The sequence below is a fragment of the Octopus bimaculoides genome, chromosome 23 (assembly GCF_001194135.2).
Source record: "Octopus bimaculoides isolate UCB-OBI-ISO-001 chromosome 23, ASM119413v2, whole genome shotgun sequence".
NCBI classification, from domain to species: domain Eukaryota; kingdom Metazoa; phylum Mollusca; class Cephalopoda; order Octopoda; family Octopodidae; genus Octopus; species Octopus bimaculoides.
In genome coordinates this window covers 19,191,653-19,207,931 of record NC_069003.1, presented here as the reverse complement: position 1 = coordinate 19,207,931, position 16,279 = coordinate 19,191,653, and the positions used below count along the sequence as shown (strand labels likewise).

Sequence of the window (16,279 nt, the reverse complement as noted above, 5' to 3'; positions counted from 1 at the left end):
TATATATATATATATATATATATATATATATATATGAGAGAGAGAGAGTAATGGTAAGAATGCTTTTGGATATCAGTACTAACTTGGGGTTAAACATCAATAACAACTTTAACCTAGATGGGCTTAGCCAACATGCAAACCATCAAACTTTTAGCTAGCTGTATGGCCAACAAATAATTGAAAAAGCTTAGCTATCTGAATTTTCCTTGATATAAAACCAGGAAATAAAAGCAGTTTAAAATAAAATAACAAAACCAACGTAAATACACATAACTTTTATGGTTTCCTTCTGAAGATAAGCGTTTGCACCCAAAATATAAAGGTTTTTTGTAAAACTTTCTGCATCATAAGAAGATATCTTTATTTCCCTTTTCTTTCATTTTCTACTTCTATATTGTATTTTGTTTTTCATTAAACTAATAATACTTTATTTGCTTATTTATTATTTATTTCATTTTATTTAATTCCAGGGCTCAATAATCATTCATGAAGTATATGTAGATGGTGCAGCACATAAAGATGGAAGGTTAATGGCTGGGGATCAAATATTCGAAGTAATTATCACTTTTATATTCATTGAGCTTTACTCTTCTCTCTCACTTCAATTACTATTTCATAAAGATAAAAGAAATAGAATGTGATGTGAATTTTGTTGGGAAGACAAAGACCTGAGCCTTGGACATATTTATTATTTACATGTATAGGAGCAGGTGTGGTTGTGTGGTAAGAAGCTTGCTTCCCAACCATATGGTTCCAGGTTCAGTCTCACTGCATGGCACCTTTGGCAAGTATCTTCTACTATAACCTCGGAACGACCAAAGCCTGTCAAAGTGAATTTGATAGATGGAAACTGAAAGAAGCCCATCATATATATGTGTGTGTGTTTATATCTATCTATATGTGTGTGTCTTGTGTATCCATGTTTGTCCCCCCCCCCATCACCGCTTGACAACCGGTGTTGGTGTGTCTACATCCCCATAACTTAGCAGTTCAGCAAAAGAGGAAATAGAATAAGTACCAGGTTTAAAAAAAAAAGAACACAAGTCCTGGGGTTGATTTGTTTGACTAAAAACCCTTCAAGGCAGTGCTCCAGGATGACCGCAGTCAAATGACTGAAAGAATAAATGAATATGCTTATATTTACTTATCTTGCCTACCTATCTGAATGAGTCTGCTGCAATATTGAATATGTAATCATCAGCCCAGTACAGAGCTCTCCAAACATGGCTGCTGATACAGACGTGGCTGTGTGGTTAAGAAGTTCTCTTTGTAACCACTTGGTGTCAGATTTAACAGCACCTTTAACAAGTGTTTTTCACTATTACCCTCTGCCAGCCAAAGCCTTGTGGGTGACGTTAGTAAATGGAAACTGTAAGAAGCCTATCTCTTTGTCTTGACATTGCATGATAATTGTAAATGAGCCGCACTGTCATGTAAGCAGAGTCATTCATTTCCAATATTCTGCAAAAGCATGTCTGGACATGGGGAAATATTATCTTGCTTGAAAACAAGTGAGTGTTGGTGTCAGGAAAGGCATTCAACCATAGAACTGTCTCAATAAATTCCATTTAACCTGTGCAAAGCATGGAAAAGTGGTTGTTAAAATGATGGAGATGATTGTATATATGTTTCTATTTCAGTGTGTAATTGTGAGTGAGTATGTGTGTTCATGTCTTTTTGGCATCATGTTCTAATTGTAAAAGTAAACCTCACCATTATACAAGTGTCATCCATTTGAAATTTTCCACGAAAACATGTCTGATGATTGTATTGTTCATGTTTGAAGAACTAGGGGAAACATCACATTAACTAACTTAGGGTTAGCAACAGAAAGAACATCCAGCCTTAGAAAATCTGCCATCTCAAATTTCGCCATCTGACCCATGAGAACATGGAAAAGTAGGTGTTAAAATGATGATGTTGAACACTTCAGTATTACTTTTACTCTTTTACAGGTTAATGACGAAGACCTTAAAGACGCAACTCATGAGAGAGCAATTCAAGTTCTCCGCCAAACTCCGACAATTGTGAAGCTATTAGTCTATCGAGACAACCAACTGACAAAAGAAGAAGATATTTATGACATCTTCAGTATCGAATTAATGAAAAAACCTGGTAAAGGACTTGGCCTCAGTATTGTTGGCAAAAGAAATGATGTGGGTGTATATATATCAGACATTGTAAGTAATACTTCTACATTCTTTAGATTACAATAAGTTATCTTCATTTCAGTCACTTTTTACTTAATAATCCTTTCTACTATAGGAACAAGACCCGAAATTTGGGGTGGGTGGGAGCTAGTAAATTACATCAACCCTAGTGCTCAACTGGTACTTATTTTTTCGATCCCTAAATGATGAAATGCAAAGTTGACCTCAGCGGAATTTGAATTCAAAACATAAAGCCAAAAGAAATGCTACTAAGCATTTTGTCCTGCACAGTAACAATTCTGCCAGCTTAATAATAATGATAATGATAATAATAATGCCCTGATGCAGTACCAGGTACTGGCACTTATGGCTTCTGACCTCAACTGATTGGAAGTGTTATCATGCACATGTTTTGTCTTGGTATAAAAGAGGAGCTACAGCAAATATTCTGCTTAACATCATAAATTTGCTTGTCAGTTATTTAGCTGTAACCATTTGAGCATGTCCTTTAGTGGCTGATGATATGTGCATCTCTGATCACAAGCAGAAGTAGTAGGGGAGCATCATAGCCATGAGTTGAGAGGAATTCTTTGGGGTTTGAATAATTCACCTTTGGAAACATGAGTGTTTCATTCAACATCCTTAAGCAACCTTTATTCAAGGACCATTTGAGTGGGATAGGCTACTTGACCTGAAGAAAATTCTAACTGGACCCCACCTGCAAGGTCATGTGCTATTTATCTTGATATGAGATCACCATGTCATGCACATATGGTTATGATGCATGAGCTTGGTGTACCCTTATCAGACGGGTAGTCATGGTGGGTATACTGGGTTTTGCATATTATACCGCAGTGACACTTTGATGGCATGCACTGCTCTTTCACTCAATAATAATAATAATAATAATGGTTTTAAATTTTGGCTCAAGGCCAGCTCAAGGAGTGAGGGCAAATCAGTTACATCCTTCTAAGGTTAACAAAATAAAAGTCATTACTGGAGTTGATATAATCAGCTTTTCTCCTCCTCCAAAATTTTTGGTCTTGTATCCCATGTTAGAAATAATAATAATTATTATTATTATTATTAAAGTGGTAAGCTGGAAAAATCATTGGTGCACCAGACAAAATGCTTGGTGATATTTGTTCTGAATGTCTATGTTCTGAGTTCAACTCCCACTGAAGTCAACTTTGCGTTTCATCCTTTAAAGGTTGATAAAATAAGTACCAGTTGAGCACTGGGGTTGATATGGTTGATGTAATTGATTTGTCCTCGACACTCAAAATAGCTGACCTAGTGACAAAATTAGAAATAATTACAATTATAGGAAAGTTGGTTATACATCATTAGATGTATACCTGACTTTCCTAAATAAAATTAAGGAATATAACGGAACGCTGAACTCCAGACTATCAACTTAAACAACACTTTATTCAGGTGGTAAATATGTACATCATTAGTTCTTGTTGTTACAGCTTCTGTGTGTATGAGCATAGTTGTTGGGACGTTGTTCTGTAGTTGTGAGTGAGCTGTCGAGTGTAAGTCCGAAAGATGTAGAGAGACAGCTTAAATACGTCCATGCTCAATCGCTGGCCAGCAAGAAAGAGAATGAATTGAGCGGGAACGCTTGGTTGTTTAATTCTACGCATGCGTAAGACTACGCATGCGCACGGCGTTACTACACAATCAATAATAATGTGAAGGATTATAAGTTTTAACTTAACCACAATACCATAAATTTGTTGGGGAAGAAACTGTCATCCAGATAGATTTCAGTATTTGACCCCAGAAAGATTAAAAGTAAAGCTGACCTTGGTAGGATTTGAATTTAGAATGTAAAGGAACCTAAGCAAATGGCACAAACATCTTAATCATGGCTCCACATATTGTGACATCAGGCAGTGGGTTATCAGAATTGGTTGAACATGTGAACAATATACCCTGCACTGTTTTGCTGTGCACTCCTCTCTTTATACTTTTCACTGAAATTCTGCCAGAGTCAACATTACTGTTCCTTCTTCTGAAGTCAATGAAAAGAAAGCAAAATTACAAATCTATAAGATAGGCACAGGTATGGCTGTGTGATTAAGAAGCTTGATTTGCAACCCTGTGATTTCAAGTTCAGTCCCACTGCACAGCTACTTGGGCAAGTCTCTTCTACAATGGGCCGAGGCTGATCAATGCCTTGTGAGTGAATTTGATAGATGGAAACTGTGTGAAAGCCCATCATGTGTATATATGTATCTGTGTCTTTGTAATTTTGCTCTGACCACTGCTTGATAACCTGTGTTGGCTTTTTTATGTCCCTATAACTTAGCAATTCAGCAAAATACATCGATAGAATAATTACCAAACTTAGAAAAATAGGTACTGGAGTGAATTTTGTAAAACTAAACCTTTCAAAGCTGTGCTCCTGCATGGCTGTCGTCCAATGACTAAAACAAGTAAAAGATAGACGATAAAATATTGGGGTCAGTGCTGTCATTTGTAACACCCCCTACCCTCCTTTAATATCTGGCCCTGGGCCAATTTAAGAAATCTTCATTATTGAATAATGTTTTATTCTTAGGTCCGTGGTGGTGTGGCTGAAGCAGATGGCCGTTTGATGCAAGGTGATCAAATTTTAAGTGTAAATGGAGAAGATATGCGCCAAGCAACGCAAGACCACGCAGCTGCAGTACTGAAAGTATGGAATTATTTTGTTATTTGCTGCTTTTTTTTTTTCTACTTTTGCCTTCCTCATTGTTATGATGAATTAACTTAAGGTTAACTCCTCAAAAGAGGAATAGTAGCAGTCATTGTCATTTATTGAATGAAATTTATCAATAATTCTCATAGAAATATCCTTTAACGATAATCATATTTGTTAATGCAACAATATTGTGTTTAAAGCTATTTCCATTAGGCTATTATAGAACAATTCTGTTTATTATACAGCTAATTCTATAGTTTCATACAGACAAAAAAAATCAATTTAATTGTTAATTCTATTAAGTACAGTATTTTTGTTGTTTTGCCTTCGATTATTTCAGTTAATGTGGGAATTCTGGGTAATTTTATTGACAATGTTATGAGTTAATAAGGCAAGTATCATACAATTAAGGATGATGTTTTCATTATCCATCCAAGACGACTACAGCCTAGCTTCCATTCTCTCTCGTTTTTACTTCATTTAATGAATGTATCATAAGCCTATTGAGGTTTTATTTATTTTTAGTTTTTTGGTTTTTGCTTTAGAATTTAGTCAGAGAAGAGGGTGGGCAGTGCTCATGATCTTTAACATGTCAGATTAATGTAACTGGTAAATCCGTGGATCAGTGACTCGAGGTGGTGAGTTGGCAGAGTTGTTAGAGCATCAAATACAATGCTTTGTGGCTTTTGTTCTGGCTCTAGGTTCAAATCCTACCAATGTCAACTTTAGTATTTACCCTTTCAGGGTCAATAAATAAAACTACAGTCCAGAGCAATGTCCATTCTTCTCTGTCTTGCTCTTTCTCTCTTCTCTCTCTTTTTCTCCCCTCCTCCCTCTCTTTCTCTGTTGAAGAAGAAGAGGCCAGCTGTTTTCAGATCTTCAGATAGTCACTTCTAGGCTTAAAAATCCTCACACATGCTGTGTGTCTTGAGAATGCTCCTCTGACTCTATCATGGGTTAATTTTTGTCTCCCCACCACCAACAAACACATGACTCCCCTCTGTGTTGTTTAGGTACTTGCTTCATTTGAAATTACAACCCCACCTGCTACCCACCATAAAGCCAACTTCCCAATGTCTATGCCAAACATATCAGCTGAGGGGTGATCTGGGTGAGTAGGTCAAATACATACAACAGCTACCCAATTTAAGACCACCACCACCAGTCCCTTGGGTACCTTTAATTGACAATATCCACTTAATAGAAATATTCCAGTTAGAGGATAACTGTGATATCTTAGTTGGAGAATAACTGTGATATCTTAGTTGGAGAATAACTATGATATCTTAGAATATCTTAACTAAAATCCATGGATTTTAGTTTCTTCCTCCCTTACCCCTACCCCCACCAGTCTTGGAGGGCCAGCTAAATTATAAAAAAGAATATTATAGAGTTGAAGTCATAAAAATTTTATAATCTTTCAAGAGAATGTGAAATAATTCTTTTTTTTTTGGAATAGTAGATCTCAAAGCTCACATAAAGCTACAAATAACATGTAAATATCAGGTTGAAAAATCCTTTTGAATAGAAACTCCAATATTTACATGTTCTGATTTATAATTTTATGTGCACTTCAAAATCCAATATTTTAAAAAAGAAGATCATAGTGTTTTGAGAAATGGATAAGCTGTTACAAAATACTACGAACTGGAATCAATGTTGTCCCCAACAAAAAGAGTTGGCTTTATGGTGGATAGCAGGTGGGGTTGCAATTTCAAATGAAACACATATCTAACACAACACAGAGGGAAGTCATGTGTTTGTTGGTGATGGGGAGACAAAAATTGTGTGGAGGCTAAATCCATTAGGCTGTACCTGTTATTCAAAGAGTCCAACCTTGTCATATACTGTGTCATACTGGATCTGTCTATGGATTATATTAAGACTATCAGTGCCTGTAGAATACTTAGTCATGTGCTTCATAATTGAATAGGGAGAAAGTTGTTGGTTTGACCAAAGAATTAGAATGCTCATCCTTGAAATCATCAGAGGATCTATTTCAGATCCTTTCATTTCCTTTCTTTATATAATTGAGTAGACTTCATTTTGTTTATTTTTAAAACCAGTTAGTGATCTAGTTTCAGGTTTCATATTTAGTTCTGTCCTTTTACATTATGAGTCTATATTCTGATCAGTATAACTCAAGAATTAGCCTTGCAACTTCGTAATAGAATCAATGAATAAATACCAATCAGATAGCAGAAGCTGGTTAAAAAATATTGTTCCTTCCTTGTGTTAATTTTTTTCATTTTATTTTATCAACTTTGAAAAGATGAGAGACAAAGTTAACCTTGGTAGAATTTGACCTCGTGGCAAAGGAATGGCAGAACAGTTAGAGTGCCTGATGAGGTGTCTTGTATCTCTTGGTATTTTATGTTCTAATAACAATGAAACACTGGTGCCAGAACAGAACTGTGAAACAATGGTGCCAGACTGAAGTGGCTCTAAGGCAGCCCTTTCCATTGGCATCATCAGTAGCATAATGAGGAGAGACTTACATGCATGGACAACTACTGGTCATCCATAAAACAAACCTTGCTCAGGCCTGTGCATAGGAGAGTTACTTTCCAGGTACAGCAACCCACAGTCAGCTATAACAAAAGATGGGGTGGATGCTTAAATGTAGATATGGAGATGTATCATTGTCAGAAATGATCATTCTTGGCAGTATACTTTATTTTCTGGCATACAAATCAACACAGTATATAGTGTAAATATTCAAACATCATCATCATCATCTTCCCAAAACCTGCTGCATTTCACATGGAATTTTTGATCCTCCAAAGTTGTCTAGGTGTATAATTTGACCTACCCTTTTTGTCTCTGAATTTTGGTTTGAAAAATTCGACTTGTATGCCAGAAAGTAGGGTGTTTGTGTAATAGACTTTTAAAATAGTCTTTTACTTTCATTTTCTGATATCTATTTCTCTTCCTTATTTTTCCAGACACTTATGGGGAAAGTTGTTTTAACAATCGGACGCTTAAAAGCAGGTTCTCGGACATCTTCAACGCGCAATTCAGGTACTGGGGGAATGCGCAAATCTGAGTCTCACACAAGTGGTGGCAAGTCGAAAGGCAAACACAGCAGAGGTCAGTAAAATTCTTGACAGCTACCTTTTTTTTCTTTTACATTTTCTCTGCTCTGTATATTAATCTCTAATTTCTATATTTAAATCTCTCCAGTCATATGAGACACTTAAATCCAGTAGTAAATATTTAAATATTTATCTATTGTCTTGAAACCACTTCAAAGATTATGTAAAGATTATGTACATTTATTTTACTTGTGGTAATGTGGTTGCAAAATCTCAAGTTTTATTAATTATTTTTCATTTTTTAAGTATTCTTCCAAAATTGGAGGTCTTCCCTTTTTTCTATTATTACCTTTTTACATTTATGTGTCATCCCTATACACATCATACAATGCCTATTCATATTATACAATGCCTATTCATATTATGGAATTTATAATAGCAATGGATTGGCCAATTTTTTAGAGAAGCAGACAAAATGCTTCCAGTTATTGTTTCAATTTCATTTTCTTCAAATCATCACTTTGATAATGTATGGATTTAATTTTATTTTTTAATTTTGTAATGAATTTGATTTTTTTTTTCAAGGAATTTTTATTTGTAAATCATATTGTTGAACAGATATTGTGTCATATAAATGTTCATATTGATAATTTATTTAAACATATGTTTTGGATTCCATCCTTTAAAGATATTGATTATATCAATGTCTTTTCAGGTAAAACATGAGTGACAGGTTACAGATAATATCTTTTTGATAATACTGGATATAAATGTTAGTTGGTTGGTTGGTTGACTGATTCTCCAGTCATGCTTTACATCATATAGAGAAAGAATGGGGAGAGAGGAAATAAAAGAGAAATATAGAAAGAGTTGACGTAAAAGATGCAGGATGAGTGCACATACTAGGCTTGGTGTCAGGAGGAAAGAATAAATGATGGTAGATATGGGAGGGGTTACACACATGAGAAATTGAAATTTGTTTTAATTTTGTTTTAAAATAATAAATATTTTTTGTTTGATAATTAGTATTCATTTCATCATTTTGTATAAGCCCAAAGAAATTTTGTAAAAGATAAATTATAATTGTTGTATGTATACTATATTCCTTAATGTTTCCTAATACTACTCATAATTCAAAAGTATTCTTCAAAATTATATATATAGATAGACAGATAGATAGATAATGTATGATTGCAATATTGTAAGTTTTAAAAATATATAAATAATAATGCAGAGGATTAGTAAAAATCCAATATGATTCAATAAGAATTTATTAAATTTATTTTTAAATCTTTTAAAATTTAACAAATCTTCTGAAAACAAATAGGTTATTTTTTAGTTAATTTAATTTTTTGATCACTATTTTTTTTTTATATCCTATTTGCTTATAAAAATTTTTTCATAGAAATAAGATATTTCTAAATCTCTCAGAGAGATTTATGTAGTAGTAGTGCAATAAAGTGATAGCATGTTGTCAACTTAATGTGACAGTCCCATAAAAGGGAAGAATGCTACTGTTATTTAGCCCTAGGAAACACCGTTTCCTGTTGGACTAGACACATTTCCTGTGTCCTTATGTTTTCAAAGTGCTGAGTGGAGGTGCTTGTCTCCACTTTGAAAATATAAGGACATGGGAAATGTGTCAAGTGCAACAGGAAACGGTGTTTCCTAGGGCTAAATAACGGTAGCATTTTCCCCTTTTATGGAACTGTCACATTGAGTTGACAACATGCTATCAAAATTTTTCATATCAAAAATTTGGGAAAGAGAAAAAAATTAAGCCTTATAAATAATTGAATTTTTTTTTTCTAGACAATTCTATTGAAACTGATGGTTAATTATTGATTTAATAGCAATTAGTATAGTAGCAGTATTTCTTAAATGAATCAAACTTAAATTTGTTCTTGAAACAATTTAAACACATAGCAGAGAAGAAAAGAAATAAGAAAACACATTTAAATTTAGAAAGAGATAAATTCAACACAAGAAGATACGAGTATTTAATCAAATTGAAATAGAAGGGAAAGCTAATTTAGATTTTAGAAATTAAAAATTAAACATTAAGAAGATATTTACATTTGTATTAAAATGGAAATTCAAATATTTATTTGAATTAAATATTTATAGTAACTTACAGTCAACATAAATTGTGAATATTGCGGTAAAAGTTTTTAAAAAAAAAAAGAGACTACGAGGCATGGCTATGTAGTTAAGAAGTTTGTTTTGCAACAATGTGGTTTGGGGTTCAGTCCACATACAACACCTAGGTGAATGTCTTCTACTATAGCCCCAGGCCAACCAATGCCTTGTGATTGAATTTGGTAGACAGAAGTTGTGTCTGTATCTGTGTTTGTTCCTGTTTATCACCACCACTGTTTGACAACTGTTTGTATTTTGACAACTATTTTGACAACTGGTGTTGGTTTGTTTAATAAGTACCAGACTTAAAAAATAAGTCCTGGGGTTAATTTGTTCAACTAAACTCTTCAAGGCAGTGCCCCAGATGGCCACAGTCCAATGACTGAAACAAAAAAGATAAAAGATAAATACAATAGACAGACATGACCTAATATAGAAATACCCATGAATAAAGTAAAAATTGCATATTTTTCTGAATTTGAATATTGTGAGAAATTGCAAATCAACGCAAAAATAAATAGGTTTGGTTTAGTTAATGATTCTGCTTGAGAATTACATTAAGGATAGGTTACATAATTCTGGTATATTCTGCCACATACACCCTAATTCAATAAGCACAGACTATTATTAATCAGACGACCTCCTACAGTCTGATGATGCCATTCATAGCCCAGTAATGTGTTTTCACACATCGTCTATGAGAAGAATTTTCTCTTGAGACTATTTCTGCAGTGAAAGGTCTTCTCATGTCCGAGTGCATGCAAATGTGTTAAATATAATTGTACACACTTATATTTTAATCGATGCTGTTTTGTGTCTCTGGTTAATTAAATATTTAATGCTGAAACTAATGGAAATGCATTATTCATTCAATACATACAGGCTGTCCTCAAAAGTATGAACCCACCAAAAAAATGCCTTGTGTGTGAGTACACACACACACACACACACATATATATATATATGCATATATATATATATATATATATTATACTTTCTTACTGTATTTATTTTATTTTCTTCATTGTCTAACCAAATTAATATTGTGTTTTCCTTTTGTTTTCAGCTCAATATTAATTCAAAACTAATGATAGATGACTGCAATGAAAAAATTGTTCTTATATAAATAAGACAGGGATCTTAACAGAGAAGACATTGCTACTACTGACTTCAATGCTAAGCATCTTAGTAATTTTTCAATGTTGTGATCTGTCATGTTTCGAATTCATATTGAGCTGTAAAGGGAAATTGTAATTAATTTTATTATAAGAGACAAAATATAAATATAAAATGAATAACTGTGTGTGTGTGTGTGTGTTGGCAAATTTCTTATAAATCCAGACTTAGGGGCACCATGTAACACACGCATACATATATGTGTATGTATATATATATATATATATATATATATATATATATACACACACACACACACACACACACATGCACAAAAATAATTTTTTCCTGGCATAAATATTCAAAAGTTCAAAAAGTTTGTCTCCATTATGAAGCTATTTCTTCAAGTGAATAATTCATTTCCCTCTTCCATCCTCCACTCCTCATATTTACATAATTGATAAAATGTTACATTGTGACTATAGCTGATGGAAAATAGTGCTGCTTATATACATAAAGAATCGATATTCTGATGAACTTCAGTACAACTCTGGGTCAATATTCCATTTTTATTTTGTCTTGGAATTGGTTCTAAGTTTGCTTTTCCTAATTGGTATGTCGTTATTATATTAATAACAAGAGGGGATAACAGACTGATAGAATTGGTAGATTGTCAGACAACATAACTGACCTACTATGGGGTAGTATGTGATGACAACCTAAATGACTGGCCTGTGCAGGGGAGAGGAAAAGAAGAAAAATAATTTTTGATTTAAAATCCTGAGGCCTATGTATACTGATCAGCAACCAAGTTTCAAACCAGTTGCAGTGGAATGATGTCAATGACCAGGTCATAGAGAGTGCAGTGAAAAATTTTGACACCAAGTAATAAATGATTAAATTAACAGTTTCTGTGTGTTTTTGAATGGCTGATATGTGCCTTCCATACTGTACTTGCTTTAGTTTCAACACACTGTCTCAAATCAAATCACTCGCTAGACAAATACATTTTGAAAATCAGACAGAACACCTTACAGTATTTCAGTGTATCACTCCATGTTCTCAGTTAAAAGTTTAAAATGTAGCAGATTGGCAGAATCAGTGGAGCACTGGACAAAATGTTTTGTGATTTTTATTCTAGCAGCTTGTGTTCTGATTTCAAATTCCAACAAAGTCACCTTTGTCTTTCATTCTTTTTGGGTGTCTGTAAATAAAGTACCAGTCTAAGATAGCAGACTGGCAGAATTAATAGAGCATTGGATGATACCTTGTAGTGTTTGTTTTGACTATCAGCATTTTTAGTTCAAATCCTGCTGAGGTCAGCTTTAACTTTCATCATTCCAGAGCCAGTAAATAAAATAGCAGTCCAGGGCAGAATTGTTAGAGCATTGGATGAGATGGTGTGTAGTATTAGTTCCACCTCTATGTTCTAGTTCAAATTCCACCATAGCCTAGTTAAGTAATAAACTTTACCCATCATCCAGTTTAAAATCACTACCTTGACATCCTGTGTGTCAAGGTAGTAATTTAGCAGAACCCATGCTGCCACAAGCAATCAGGCTAGGTCTCTTGTCTAAGAAATATCTTTTTCTCACCTGTCCAAAGGCTTGGAGTCCCTGTAAATGACTGTGGGCACTGTCCTTCCATCTTGACTAATATTTAAATATCCAACAGAGCATCAAACCCATGCAAGATTATTAAATAGAGATATGAAATATTTAAAAAAAAAAAAGCTCTAAAACTCTCAAACTTTGCCTTCAAAAGTTCAAACTAGCTACTGCTACAGCTTAGGGATCAAAGAGCTACGTCTTTTCAGTATGGTGGTAGAAAACATGGCTCTTATACAAGGCTGTGTGTGTGTGTATATATCATCATCATTTGACGGCCATCTTTCATGCTGCAAGGATTAAATAGTCCAACAGGATCTGACAAACCAGAGGATAGTGTCAGGCCCCAATTCCTGTTTTGGCATGGTTTCTTCAGCTAGATACCTTTGCTGTGTATATGTGTATCGGTGTCTTTGTGAATGTTTACATTCTGCTCTGCTCCAAAATATTACTGAGCTATGAATGGTGACATTTGTTGACATTTCCCTATCAACAAATCAACCTGTAGCTCTGTATTTTCAAAGATGAGTGGAAAGAAAACTTCCTAATTTAAAAATGTAAGTGTTAGCAGCAAGAAGGACATCTGCATGTTAAAACAATGTTTCAATTATATGTATTCATCTAACCCAGTGAATGGATTAGACTGAAAATATTTTTCTTCCCAAAAGAGTGAAACATTTGAAATGTCACAAATTCTTAGCAATAGCTGTACTTAGGTTAATGCCATTTAAGGGGAATGTGTGGAATCATTTGTAGTAGTAGCATGATAGATGAAATTTTGCTAAATTTTTACTTTTACACTTGTTTCACTTTCAAAATTGGTACATTTTTACTATTACATCTGCTTCACGTTAAAGAGTTAGTGCAAGTCTGACAAGAAACTATTCCAGTACTCAAATTATTCAAGACATTCAGTGTGTGCATGAATACACATTTCCAGTAGGAGATTGTTCATCTGCTATTTCTAGCAGGTTGAAGTAATGCATAGAGACATTCTCTTGCCCTAGACTATCAGCTGCAGAGAAAGGTTTAACTAAAGAAGGAGTAATTTCTGACAGTTTTGAAAATCAGCTTCATTCAAAACTCATGAAAAACAATAGGAAAAACACTTTTCACCTTGAAAATGAAATGGGTGTAAATAGTAATAAAAAGGGACCTTAAATTTAATTAGTTAGAGAATGAAACTTTTGATTTAAGTTCAAATCCCATCAAGGCTTATTTCACCTTCATAAAATAAGTACCTATCATACACTGAGATTGACTGACTTGACTATAACACTCTCTCTCTCTCTCTTACCCATTAGATGAAATATTCTGGTCTTTTAACCTACACTACAAATGATTATTTAATATTTATATTTATTAAAGTGATTCCAATCCTGCCAAGGCCAACTTCACCTTTCATTCTATCCAGAATTGATAAACTAAGTACCAGTCATACACTCAGGTTGACTCACTATAATTTCTCTTCACACATTTTTCACTCACTAGATAAAATATTCTGATTTTTTTTTTTACCTTGTACTAGAAATGACTATGTAATGCTATTTGTTAAAGTTAGTACATCACCAATTACCAAAGATTCTTTGTTGAGAATTTTTGCCAGGGTTTTTTGTTTTTTTGTTTTTGTTTGTTTTTTCTTCCCCTTCTTTCAGTCAGAATATATAACAAGAGTTATGAATTATTCCAATAAACAAAAATTACATGTTTTATCTTGATTTCTTTACTCTATATTAAATCTTTTTCCAGATTCCTCTCCTGCAAATATGGCATATATATAAATGTTTGTTTTTATGTTAAGTTATAATAAGACATATTTTATTTTAAACTGAAAGATTACTCCATACTTTTTGTACAGTGCATATTTATATTTTTACAAGAAGAGTGGTGACAGTGACTGAAGTTTTGGCTTGCTAAGCCATCATTGGATGGTATAATGATTGCTTGGTAGACCAAACTTCAAAGCCACTACCACTACTTTTTCTTGTTAAAGAATAATATATGTTTGTATTTGTCAATGTATATATGTATACATATCATCATCATTTAACATCCGTTTGTGTAAATACATATATATATATATTAGTTGATAATTGTCACTCTTTTCATTCATTCTAAGCAATTTTTTTTTATCTTTGAAGTATTTCTTACAGGTCTATACCAACATTTATTTTACGCTTTGTTATTGCTGTTGTTGTTAATCAACCATTTGATGTTTCCTGATTTTTCTATGTCTATCTTTCTCTTTTCCAAACAGGTGGTCTCCCCTCTTCTAAAAGCTACTAATAATGGGTTATATCTTGCTGCTCCAACAAATTCAACTTGTTATTCCCAATGATATATGTATATATATATATATATAATATATATATTTATATATATATATATATATATTCCACCCCAAATCCTTTCTCTCATCTACAATTTTCTATCTGAGATAAGACATTTCTAATGTCATTTATATGTAAATAATAATAGTAATGATAATAATGTAAAATGAAAAATTGTTTCCAATTAAAAAAAAATTTCAAAATCAAAAATCCAAAACAAAAAAGAATAAGCAAGTCCAGAATCATTTTTCTTCCCATCTGCCACCACCCACCCATATGAAACTCTAGAGTTTCCTGCAGTTCTATATTATTATAATAATAATAATAATAGTAATAGCTACAATTAAAAAGAAACTTAAAATAAGCTTGCAATGAAAGTTTTGACTCATCTCACTTAGTAAATTATTTTGGTTCCTTTCATTATTGAAACTACAAAGAAATTGTCCCAATTTACAAATCATAAATATTAAATAATTATCACAAGCCACTGTCCTCCATGTTACCTCTGCCCAACCCGTGCACCCCTTAAAACATGTACAATCCTGGTATCATACAAATCATAGAGCAGCCAGATTCCTTTACAAAAGTAAATAAGTAAAGCAAAAATAAGCTTTTCTAGTGAGCTGGAATAGTTGCTAAGGTTAGCAACCTTCATATATTTATCGTTGTTGTTGTTATTATTATTGATGTTGTTGTGATCTATTCTATACTTCTTTTGTCTTGTTTATTATGCAGACGTATTTATTTATATAACTTTTTGGTTTACAAACACTTGTTGTCTTCATTTGTATGTCTGCATATATATATATATATGTACACACACCTGCATAAACACACACACACACACACATGCATACACGCACACACATGCACACAAACACAAGTATGACCTTGTGGTTAAGAAATTAGCTTAATAACCACATAGTTCTGGGCTCAGTACCACTGCGCAGCATCTGGGGTTGAAGTCTCTTGAAATGTCTGATATATCCTGAGTGAAACTTAACAGAGAGAAACTGTACAAAAACTTGTTAATTAGGGCGGAGTTTAATTGCTGTTAAGGATAGCTTCAACTCCTGAAAAGTTCAAAGGCAAATCACACATTGTTCCAAGAAAGTCTTTTAGATGTTTCCTGTGGCCATCAGGTATCAGAATTTTGACCACACACATTTATATTCGTATTATATATATATATATATATATATATATATAT

The 16,279-nt window shown here is 33.3% G+C and overlaps 1 protein-coding gene across 1 annotated transcript in view; it reads left to right on the top strand.

Moving 5' to 3' along the window:
- Nucleotides 1–16,279, top strand: part of LOC106879044 (multiple PDZ domain protein) — a 293,438-nt gene that overhangs the window by 241,555 nt on the left and 35,604 nt on the right. The window contains exons 20-23 of the mRNA XM_014928462.2: nucleotides 471–554; nucleotides 1,956–2,180; nucleotides 4,720–4,836; nucleotides 7,788–7,932. Of these exons, the coding sequence (XP_014783948.1) occupies nucleotides 471–554; nucleotides 1,956–2,180; nucleotides 4,720–4,836; nucleotides 7,788–7,932 (571 nt within the window). The remainder of the gene's footprint in view (nucleotides 1–470; nucleotides 555–1,955; nucleotides 2,181–4,719; nucleotides 4,837–7,787; nucleotides 7,933–16,279) is intronic.